At 39.4% G+C, this 12,946-nt stretch overlaps 1 protein-coding gene across 1 annotated transcript; it reads left to right on the forward strand.

Moving 5' to 3' along the window:
- Positions 1-4,544: 4,544 nt before the first annotated feature.
- On the forward strand, positions 4,545-6,544 carry LOC139954587 (beta-1,3-galactosyltransferase 5-like). The gene has a single exon (XM_071954466.1). It carries the CDS (start codon positions 4,574-4,576, stop codon positions 5,639-5,641), a length of 1,068 nt encoding a protein of 355 aa, XP_071810567.1. The 5' UTR covers positions 4,545-4,573; the 3' UTR covers positions 5,642-6,544.
- The last annotated feature ends 6,402 nt before the right edge of the window (positions 6,545-12,946 follow it).

Genomic DNA, 12,946 nt, shown 5'->3' on the forward strand with positions numbered 1-12,946 from the left:
TCGTATGTACGGCGAAACGCTAGTCCAGCAGTCCGCCAAGAAGCGTTAAGCCCGGTTCATACTACCTGGTTGACGTCAAATTCACGTCAAAATCGCATCACATTCGCATTCGCAGGATCGAAGTATGAACCGGGCTTTTATACCACGGTATTTGTAGTCTGAGGTACACTTTGACATATGTTTCATCCTTGCACTCAAAATTTCATTTAAACGTGTAATTAGCGCCAATTAACTCTTAATAACACTTGGCACCACATTCACTTTGTTAAATACGGAAATCTCATCCATGAAGAAATTTTGCTTGCACTCAACATTTTCATTATATTGACCTTTGACATTTGTTGACCTTTGACTCTTTCTTAAGCAAAGATGGCACCACTTAAAATTTTCTTAAGTAGTTGATTTTGAGTCAGCACAGTCTAAGGTACACTTTGACACATGTTTCATCGTTGCACTAAAAATTTCATTGAAACGTCTAATTAGCACTAATTAAGGGTCTTCTTAAAGGATTTGGGTACCTTTTCAAAATGTCCATAGATTTACATTAAAGTCACCTGGAAGTGGTATTTTTTCAAAATAAAGCTTATGTCACTAATATATGTGTTTTGATGAGTGGAATGTGAATAAACAGTTAACTAAGGTTTTAAAAAATCAGTTCTTATGTTATTTACAAAATTAAGAGTAGACCCCGACCCGAGAGGGCGCTGTTCGTGACGTCAATCGAGGCAGACTTTGCCTGTAATGCGTAGAGTAAACACAATTGCAAAGTACATGTACGGACCAAGTCATGAGTTTGTAAGTTTAAAACAAAAATAAATAAAAAATCCCGGCAATGCCGACCAGGTGTATTGCTGCTAAATGCAGAAAAACACTTTTTGAAATGTACCAACTCACGACTTGGACGTACATGTACTTTGCACGTGTGTTTACTATACGCATTGCAGGCAAAGTCTGCCTCGATTGACGTCACAAAAGGGGTAGGTGGAGTCAGCCCCCCAAACAACTTTATATATTTAAACATATAAATCGTGACAAACAATAATTACTAAAAAAATTGTTTTATTGTTCGTAAGCATATACTCTTATGTTTGAAAGAAAAAAATTTTTATTTCCAGGTGACTTTAAACTTACAGGGTTTGAAGATGATGATAGTGGAAAGCTTCCCTTCAAATATTACTTACTGAGGTGCTGTAGTTTTTGAGAAATGAGTAAAACAATGTCATGAAAACACGTTTGTAAATGATTAAAATAATTTTCGTCTCATGAGACGAACATTATTTTCATGACATTGTTTTACTCATTTCCCAAAAACGACAGCACCTCAGCACGTAATATTTTCAGGGAAGCTTTCTACTATCATTATCTTCAAACTGTGTAAGTTTAGTGTAAATCTGTGGACATTGTGTTTTTTTCCTACAAAAGTTACATAGACCCTTTAAGTACACTTGGCACCATTATTTATTTTCTTAAGTACAGAATTCATAGTCAGTGGACCATGGCATTTCAATTTATGAAGAAATTTTGCTTGCACTCAACATTTCATTTAAATGGACTTTTTGGGTGAGTTTAGGGAGCTCCCCCCTCCCAACGCACCACTCGGTGCGCTTAAAAATTCACATTTTAAGGCTCCAACGGGGGGGGGGGGGCCTGCACATCCCACACCTCAAACCTTTTGCACTCAATATTTTCAATAAACCCTGCTGGGCTCCCGGATATCCTTTTGATAAACATCAGCGCATGGAGTACAAGCAATGTGGTTGTGGACGGTTGGAAAGGTCTGTCAACAGGGTCCAAAAGAAATCAGAACAATATTTAAAATTGTTGACTCCAATATCTCAAACAAATCAGCAACTAAACAAACTAATAACAGTCGAGGAGAATCCTTACCAGCAACTCTTTGGTAAATAATTGGTAATGAAGAGATAGTTGAAACATATAAAAATATTCAAAAACTCAACAAGTGTGGTGGAGGTGCTTGCATACAGTGGGGCGCCCTCTTACATGAATGATACACCCACTACCCCCTTCGCTCGGCCCCAGCGGCCATTCGCTCGTCCCTAGCGCCTTGCTCTAACCAAAGGTGATGATTGGATGGGCTAACTATGGTGGCCCTGAAGGGACATCGCACATCGCAAATATCTTTGCAATTATTTGCGATGTCGCAAATATCTTTGCAAATATTTGCGATGTCGCAAATATCTTTGCAGATAAAATTATTTGCGATGTCGCAAATATCTTTGCAAATATTTGCGATGTCGCAAATATCTTTGCAAATATCTTTGCAGATATTTGCGATGGCGCAATATCTTTGCAAATATCTTTGCAAATATTTGTAATGTCGCAAATATTATTGCATACTTGATCGCATACTTCGTCGCATAGTTTGCATATTTGTGTCCGATATTTTTTCAAGAGCCTAGAAGGTTGTTTGGGTTCCAGCTTTCATTCCATTACTATGTACACAACGAGTTGGTAAAGGCGCTTCGCGTCTTTTTTCGTGCGTTACATTTTTGGGGCTGTGCGTGCTTTCCGGTGTGCCGCGTGCGCCTTGACTAAAGGCTCGCTGGTGCAAGTTGTAATCATAGATATAGAATAGTATGGAAATATTGACTGCTATGAGGGGCACAGTTGAAATTATAGGCCCTCGGTGATGTCAAAACCATGACTATGCCCGAAGCGAAGCTGAGGGCATAGTCATGGTTTTGACATCACCGAGGGCCTATAATTTCAACTGTTCCCCGAATATTAAGCAGTCAATATTACTTTTATATACCAAATAATATAGACTCTTCTAATCTGATTGGTTAAAAGATTTCATGAACTGGGCCTTGATTTTGAAATGTATAAAGTGTAATAACTTACCAAAATATTGCTTCGTGTTTTTCATTTCGCATTCAGGGGTAAAATATACCAATCCAACACCACTGGATAACAATCCTAGTACGACTACGAGAGAATAGATGCCGCCGACAGCAAAAGCACAATAAAGCAGCTGATAAAATACGCCGTAAAAATCTTGAAGACTATCCAAAGCTCATTAACAACCACATGAATCAACCTGATGTTTATGTTGACGTAGATGAAATCTTACTTCAGCCATTTTTACGTTGCGAGTTTGGCATGAACACAAACAATTAAATTTCCCACACAAACAACTACGTTGAAAGGTCGTCTGCGAATAAAGGTCACAGCTATAGTTCATGCAGTTCGCGCCGTGACACGACGAACATATACAACGCATCAAACACCTGCGCGACCTACATGTAGGAATACAGTGTGTTGAAACGGATCCATTATTTTCCAGGGCGGGCATAGTCGATTGATTATGCCCCGGGCATAGTCAATATGACGTCATCTTGAAAGAAAAAGCGGGCATAGCTATTTCCATGACTCCCTTTTTAACCAATCAGATTAGAGGATTCTATATGTGAGGTATATAATTAATTTTATAACACCCCTTGCAAGTATTCTGCCTGCTCATTGGTTTAGAGCGCGTCACATGACATGTCTTAGTTTTGCTAGACGACGGCCGTGTGATAGTGCGTCGGTTTGCCATGCGCTAGTCCGAAGACTAGCACACGGCGCCGTGCGCTAGTCCGACAGACTAGCACACGGCGTGCAGTACCCAGACGTCCGTTGCGTGTACGAGGATGATAAATTAATAGTCTGTAACCATTTCGGATTGCACGACACTACATGCAACACAGTAAGTAAAAGTGTTTGCAATCTGTATTCGCGTCGTCCGTGGATTGTATCATTCAGGTCTGTAACTTAATAATAATAGTACAGTATTTAGAAATGTTTGGGGTGTTATAAAACAAATATTGACTGCTTTTACTCGTGCAATGGTTAAAAACTATGACTCCCTCGGTGATCCCCGGAGCTGTCTATTTTCCCTCGGCTTCGCCTCGGGAAAATAGAACGCTCCGGGGATCACCTCGGGAGTCATAGTTTTATCCATAGCACTCGAAGCAGTCAATATTTGTATACTATGGTTGTAATGGCATCAAACACACGCGCGGACTGTATTCGACTATCCACCCGTGTGTGTACATGTTAATGGAATGAATTAGGCTGGAACCCAAACAACCCTTTAGGCTCTTGAAAAATGTCTCGCCTCAAACAAATATGCAAACTATGCGTCAAAGTATGCAACAAGGTATGCGATAAAATGTTCGACATCGCAAATATCTGCAAATATATTTGCAAAGATATTTGCGACATCGCAAATATTTGCAAAGATATTTGCAAAGATATTTGCAAAGATATTTGCGACATCGCAAATATTTGCAAAGATATTTGCAAAGATGTTTGCGACATCGCAAATATTTGCGAAGATATTTGCAAAGATATTTGCGACATCGCAAATATTTGAAAAGATATTTGCAAAGATATTTGCGAAATCGCAAATATTTGCAAAGATATTGGCGATGTGCGATGTCCCTTCAGGGCCACCATAGCTAAAAAATCATGCACGCTCAATGGTTTAATAATGCGCAGTCCCATCATGCATCACACTCACACTGCACCATATTATTTAAAACCAACATTTAGGAGGAAACCCAATGAAACAATGAAGATCAAGACCACCTTCTGTTTTACGTTGATTTACGGACTTTTGGTGTTTGGAGTGGTGTATTTTGTTATGCGTAGAGATGACAATTTACTCCTGGCACAACGACACAAAACATTGTCTGGTGTAATAACCGTGAGTGGAAGTAGGCCTACTACTGCACGCAAGAACATCACAATGCCGAGACCAACCAACAAACAAAATAAAACCATCGATTTAACCACAGTGGAACCAGTCGTCAATCCTCATCGTTTCGAGTTTACAATACACAACCAAGCTGCCTGCTTCAACAGGAACAACTCAGACGGAGAACTCTTCTTGGTTTTGCTCGTCAAATGTGCAACTTTCGAGAAGTTGGACCGAGAGCAAATCCGGAAAACTTGGGGAGGTGTCAAAGAAGTGCTCGGTAGACGAGTCCTGACGATGTTTCTTCTAGGGGAGTCATCGGACCCCATCATTCGGAAACAAATTCAAGAGGAAAACCGTGAATTCCATGATCTTATCCAAGAAGACTTCATCGATGCGTACACAAATCTGACTTACAAAAACATGATGGGACTGAAGTGGGTCTCGATGTACTGCCCTCAAACCAGCTTTGTATTCAGTGTAGATGCTGACATGATGATTAACATTGTTACACTGGTGAAACGTCTGTCCAAAATGCCTAAGACTAACTTTGCAGAAGGACATCTTAGGACAGATGTCATCGTAGAGAGAGGGAAAAACTCCAAGTGGGCGAAGTGGTACATCCCAAAGGAGGTTTACGCCCCTGAGAGGTATCCACCTTTTCTTAATGGCGCTTGCTACGCAATGTCTCGAGATGTAGCTGTGCGTGTCTTTGACAAGTCCAAGTATGTACCGTTCCTTCGTCTCGATGATGCATTTGTAGGAATAACTATGAACAAAACCGGCATCATTCCGCGATTTTCTCCGATGTACGAGCAATATTCGGAGAAGTACGCTGAGACGATGAAAAAGGGTATTGGAGTTGGAATACTTCACAACAGACATCGTCTCAATGATACAATGTTGAGCCTTTGGCATAAACTAGTTGGATCGCAAATTTAGGACATGTCATATATGACGGCCTTGTGACCAATATTTACGACTTGGAGTCCTGTGATTAAGTCGTGAACTTTGTCAGTGTCGTCAGTTTTTATGACTTGAGGTCAAAGTGAGTGTCGTCAATATTCAGGACTTGAGGCACAAGTCATGAAATTGGTCGTAATAATGGCGTCAATATTCACGAGTTAAGGCTCAAGTCCTGCTTGTCGTAAATACTGGAGTCAATGTTTATGACTAAAGACACGGAACCCTGAAACAGAGTGTGGCTTTTATTTCTTAAATACGTTTAATACTTTTAATTAGTCCTGTCACTATAGACTTAAATGATGTATCGTATGTACGGCGAAACGCTAGTCCAGCAGTCCGCAGAGAAGCGTTAAGCCCGGTTCATACTTCCTTCCTGCGAATTCTAGAGCGAAGAGAATGTTGACGTCAAATTCGCATCACATTCGCATTCGCAGGAAGTATGAACCGGTCTTTACCGCGGTATTTCTTATATATAGGTTTTCTCGGTCAATTTCGGAAAATGTGCAGCCAATTTAATTTTCATGCATTCGAATTAAAGCTATTTTGTCCCTCTCCGGTTTTTACTGCGTTTCAAGTTCAGTACTCGGTCAATCAATTTCGCTTTGAGGCATTCAAGTTCCTAGCACACCGATTCTTTTTCATGCCACACAATCATCATTCAATTTAGCAAAGCTGGTTCGACTAGTGATTTTTCTGATTTAATCCTTTTCAATTTCGTAAAGAGGCAATCAATTTCGCTAAACGAGGATTCAAATAAGCCAGGAGATAAAATGAATGGATTTTTGTTGAAGTTGACCGGGAAAACCTATAATAATAATAATAGTAATAAAACATAACAATAATAAAAGGTATTTGTAATGCGCCAAATCAATCGAAGCAGATGTTCAAGGCGCGGCAGAAACAATAATAAATGAACCCACATTCACATCCACGTGAATGCCATATCAATCAATAATAATAACACATGTATAATGGATTAATGAGACATGTCATTTGAAAGGGAGAGGTGGGCCTTGAAAAGCGTTTGTTATAAAATGCATATGGTTAGAAAGATGTTTTAGAAGTAGAGTATATCCACACAAATATGCCTCTTAAATTGTTGCACCATTTTGTGGAGTCAAATGTTTGGTTCTATAATGGCGGGCCGCGTGTTGGAAACCGAGTGTTGGTTCACGATGTAAAAGGAAACCCACGTGATTTCGAGGCATATTTGTATGGATCATTGTTTTTTTTACTAATTCCATAACAAACGCTTTTCAAAGCCCAACTTTCCCGATCCAATGCAATTGTTCCTTTAATGAAGTGAACGTTTGAACAAATTTAGCTAAAAACATAATAAAACAATTCAGGAATTAATTTATAAATTCAAACTTTATGAGTTCTAACTTTGAAAAGAAAACAACACTTATGGAACAGTATCATAATCACCCTGTTTCCAATAACAGTAATGAATGCTAAATTCGTTGCGCAAACATGGCACCAGACTTTTATTTCGTCCAGCCTCAGTTTGGTTACAATGAGTTGGAATGGAGTAAAATCAAGATGGCCACGCCGTGCTAAAGGTCTATTCTTAGTGTCGGACTCTGTTATAAATTGCATATTATAACATATTTTTAATAGTCCGACGAAGAATTCTTACTTTAGTTTATTAGTCCGAGAAAGATTATTTTATTTAGTTTATGTTGTCCAACGAAGATTATTAGTTTATTATAGAGTCATTGTTTCAACTTTCACCTCCTGGTTTGGTGTTAGTTTTCTTAGTTTTTATCATTCTGAGAAACAGTTGTTTAAAACCATATCCTTGAGAGGAGTGGTCAGAGTCACTGTCCAGGAATTCCTTGACCATAAGACACAGCAGTTGGTTGCCCCCAGGGACATGACGTAAGGCTATGTTGCAATGACTGTTGCAAGGTCAGAAGTTGCTTGAGTTTTGCCCGGATTAGGCCACTAATTCCTTTCTCATTGGTCAAGCCCAACCAGGATGTTATTGTTTTAATATTTCTAGCCAATCATAGTTTAACTTTCCTGTCCGAGTGCCGTGACCGGCTCGGTATATCCTGGCTCGTTTTGCTCTGGATCCTCACAGCGAAAATCGGCCTAATGCAAGAAGGACTTCTCGAAAGTGCTCAGATAGTTGTAATTTGCGTAGATTTTGTTTGGAACATTTGTTACTTCCCTATAAGTAAAGTTCCTAAATCTCTTCTTGCATCTCTTTACCACGTTAAGCGGAGTTGACCATTTGCATTCAGGTACAGGTCTTCAATGAGTCGCAGTACATCCCAGCTAACAATTTGACGTTCTTACAACGTTGTAAAAAGGTTAGACTTTCGTGTAAGCAACGTTGTTGATATAAAGTTGCAGCAACGAAACTTTGTCGACTCCCCTATACGTCATAAGAACGTAAAGACGCAATGTATATACCACGTAACTAGCACGTTTCAGACACGTTTCCCATGACTTTATGACAACTTATACATTACTATATAACAACGTTGCAACTTCGTATAATATTCGGTTGTAATAACGTTGTATGAAAAACGTTTTAGCAACAAAACTTTGTCCAATCCCCTATACGTCTCAAGAACGTAAAAGACGCAACGTTACTGGCACGTTCATAGCACGTTTCTTGTAACTTAATGACAACCTATAAATTACTATATTACAACGTTGCCACATTGTGTATTTTTGTTTTTGTTTATAGCGTTGTATGAAAGACGTTGCAGCAACGTAACTTTGTCGACTCCCATTATACGTCCCAAGGACATAAAAGTTGCAATGTATAATACTACGTTACTGGCACGTTTAATACACGTTTCTTAAAACGTGTATTACTACTGCCAATGTGTGACGTTACATCAACCTTCGTTCATTAATTAATTCACAGTTATTATTACAATGTATTATTATATTTTTTAATTATATACATTACTAATTAACTTGTAATACTAACAAACATTCAGTCATCAGTCAACCCTCTTGATCTCGCTTCGCTTACCATGTCCCCTTCACCGCATTTGTATACCATTATTAAATACACAGCATGTATATTATACAGATTGGTTTCAAGGATTTGGTAGTCATGGGTTTTAACATGTAATCAGATTTTTGGTCATCTTAATGAATTCTTTTTTTAAATTAAGCTGTTAAGTTTAATTTACACATTTTATTTATAATAAAATCGATTGATTTTTTCCCCAAATAGATGAATTTATCGTGTATGTAGTAAATAATTGATTATTTTGTTGTATATTTATATGCAGTATGAAACCACATCTAAGCCTGATCTCGAAATGTGCATAATGTGTAACGTTGTCGTGACGTTGCTACAATGTATTCTTATATTCAAGATATGTTCATGAGCTTTTTGTAGAGGATATTACGGTGGCTGATCTCCGCCAACAAATAAACACTTTTTCAGAAGGGCGTTATAACGCCCTATACGGCGTTATAACGCCCTAAATTACGGCGTTATAACGCCCTAATTGAGAAATAGGGCGTCATAACGCCCTAATTTTACAGCGTTATAATGCCATATTAGGGCTTAATAACGCCCTATACGCCCTATATAAAGAAATAAAAATAGCTAGCCTCCCTTGATGAAGTGATTTGTTCCCCAAAATTTTGTTTTTTAAATAATGTTTAGACATTTTCATGATTGTCATCCGCTGCCCTCTCCCCCCCCCCCCATGTGTCACTTTAAGAGGTTTTTAAAATACGCATCAATTTGAATAACATTTTTGATAAGTAGTACTTTAGGGCGTTATAACGCCGTAAATTAGGACGTTGTAACGCCGTATATGGCGTTATTACGCCCTAATAGGGCGTTATAACGCCGTAAAATTAGGGCGTTATAACGCCCTATTACTCAATTAGGGCGTTATAACGCCGTAAATAAGGGCGTTATAACGCAGTATAGAGCGTTATTACGCCCTAATAGGGCGTTATAACTCCGTAAATTAGGGCGTTATGTCGCCCTATTTCTCAGTTAGGGCGTTATAACGCCGTAATTTAGGGCGTTATAACGCCGTATGAGCGTAGGGCATTATAACGCCGTAACATAGGGCATTAATGGAACTCCGTATTTCCAAGATACCTTATCATTGAATTCCGAGTTTCCAAGATACCTTATCATTGAATTCTGTGTTTCCAAGATACCTTATCATTGAATTCCGAGTTTCCAAGATACCTCATCTTGGAACTCCGTATTTCCAAGATACCTTATCATTGAATTCCGAGTTTCCAAGATACCTCATCTTGGAATTCCGTGTTTCCAAGATACCTTATCATTGAATTCCGAGTTCCCAAGATACCTTATCATTGAATTCTGTGTTTCCAAGATACCTCATCTTTGAGTTCCGTGTTTCCAAGATACCTCATCTTGGAATTCCGTGTTTCCACGATACCTTATCATTGAATTCCGAGTTTCCAAGATACCTTATCTTGGAGTTCCGTGTTTCCAAGATACCTCATCTTGGAATTCCGTGTTTCCAAGATACCTCATCTTGGAATTCCGTGTTTCCAAGATACCTTATCATTGAATTCCGTGTTTCCAAGATGCCTCATCTTGGAGTTCCGTGTTTCCAAGATACCTTATCATTGAATTCCGAGTTTCCAAGATACCTCATCTTGGAATTCCGTGTTTCCAAGATACCTTATCATTGAATTCTGTGTTTCCAAGATGCCTCATCTTGGAGTTCCGTGTTTCCAAGATACCTTATCATTGAATTCCGAGTTTCCAAGATACCTTATCTTGGAATTCCGTGTTTCCAAGATACCTTATCACTGAATTCCGTGTTTCCAAGATGCCTCATCTTGGAGTTCCGTGTTTCCAAGATACCTTATCATTGAATTCCGAGTTTCCAAGATACCTCATCTTGGAATTCCGTGTTTCCAAGATACCTCATCTTGGAATTCCGTGTTTCCAAGATACCTTATCATTGAATTCCGTGTTTCCAAGATGCCTCATCTTGGAGTTCCGTGTTTCCAAGATACCTTATCATTGAATTCCGAGTTTCCAAGATACCTCATCTTGGAATTCCGTGTTTCCAAGATACCTTATCATTGAATTCTGTGTTTCCAAGATGCCTCATCTTGGAGTTCCGTGTTTCCAAGATACCTTATCATTGAATTCCGAGTTTCCAAGATACCTTATCTTGGAATTCCGTGTTTCCAAGATACCTTATCACTGAATTCCGTGTTTCCAAGATGCCTCATCTTGGAGTTCCGTGTTTCCAAGATACCTTATCATTGAATTCCGAGTTTCCAAGATACCTTATCTTGGAACTCCGAGTTTCCAAGATACCTTATCATTGAGTTCCGAGTTTCCAAGATACCTCATCTTGGAATTCCGTGTTTCCAAGATACGTTATCATTGAATTCCGTGTTTCCAAGATACCTTATCATTGAATTCCGAGTTTCCAAGATACCTCATTTTGGAACTCCGTATTTCCAAGATACCTTATCTTGGAATTCCGAGTTTCCAAGATAAATTATCATTGAATTCCGAGTTTCCAAGATAAATTATCATTGAATTCTGTGTTTCCAAGAAAATATTCCGTGTTTCTGAGATAAATTATCTCGGTAACTGAGTAACATGATGGCAATTTAAGCTTCCGTAGTTTCGTCCATTCTGATGTAAACAAATTAACACTGCCTGCAGAAAATCCAGGCTCCGTTGTTTCGATTGTAAACATTGTGTGGTGTCACAGAGGATTAATACGTTGTCTATAATGCGGGTATAATATTATTCACTTGTGCATGACCATTAATACGTCGAATAATTCATTGGCCCAGTGCATTTTGACTCCCTCCAATAACTAGCTGGTAGTAATATTCAATAAACAGGATTTACTGCTGGTAATATTATTGTACCGTAAACTGTACCGTAATAAATAGTATGTAACTTTTTAGAAACAACTCTCTTTGAATGTAAAGTTTTAGAGAAAGAGGTTATTTACACCTCAAAAACTTGAATCTGACAAAGGCTTCAGGGCCAGGCATTAAAGCGTTTTTTCTCAAGCTTTCTGATGAAAGCACACGATTGCGACAAAGGTAGCCCACACCTTGAAGTAGCACTCAGGCCTTGTGTTTCGGGCGACTATAAACACAAAACATATGTATATATAGAAAATTATATATGTATACATGGTGCCCTTATTACCTAGGACAAAATTTCGTGGTGCCCTTGCCTTTTCAAATACGAATCATCAGTCCTGAGTGTACCCGTGTTCAACTAATAATAGGATATTCACAAGACAAATTTCCGCAGTTCCTTATGGTGGGACGCACGCGGCAACCAACCCGCACGTGTTGCTAGTGTGACTAGCAATTATCCGAAGGACACGTTCGGTCCACCCGCAAAAAAACGATACTTTGGTAAACCTGGTAGAGAGGTCAGAGGTCACGACTTCCATGAATTTTTCAGGGTGCGCCTGTGTCGCGGCCTTTACAACCCCAACTCATCTCTATCCTGAAATGCTATCCCCAGTCTGCCCCGGTGCGTTCGAATAGCTTCTGACGTCATTCCAGGGGCTCACCGAGGTCAGCCCCCCCCCCCCCCCCAATGCCTGGCTTGTGGAGTGGGTCACTTGGGGGCTGGCCCTACGAGAGCGGTGAGTGGTCGTTCGTCACCCGAGTGAGCACCACGGGGTAGACCCAGGGACTAAATGAACGCACCCATAATAATTGACAAACAGTGAACACACTTCTTCTGATAGCGCCCTCTTTTTAATCCTCCTCCTCCAGCCCAAGATAATTTCCCATCATTGGGGACAGAATATCAGGCGGACTATACCCTAGGACAACGGCACCGCTAAAATAGTGTTGTTCAGCCGTTTAGTATTGTTTGTTTTAAGAAGAGTTAACTTTATTGGAGTATAAAAATTGCTATGCATAATGCATTATTGTCCTACTTGTCAACAGTGCATAAGTTGCTTTCCAGGAAGTCCCCTGTGATGCTTTCTTTTAAAGTGTTGTTTTTTAGATCATCTAAGAAAACAACATAATACACGAAACGCAAAACCATACTTCTTATTAATTGAATTCAAATGCTTCATCTGATCATTCCAAATCAAATTCCTTTGGTGTTTTCTTGCCAAACATCTAGTCGTCCACGTCAGGCTTAAGTGCAGACTTCAGACCACTTGATTTGTTAATGAAATAGAAATTAGAGTAATGAAAAGTGGTTGCCAGGGGCGTCTGCAACTAATTCGTCGCCGTGAATTGTACGATTACTCGCCGAGTGCGCCCTCTGTAGGCCTACTTCCACTATAGACATAGTCA

This window comes from Asterias amurensis, chromosome 2 (assembly GCF_032118995.1).
Source record: "Asterias amurensis chromosome 2, ASM3211899v1".
Taxonomy (NCBI): domain Eukaryota; kingdom Metazoa; phylum Echinodermata; class Asteroidea; order Forcipulatida; family Asteriidae; genus Asterias; species Asterias amurensis.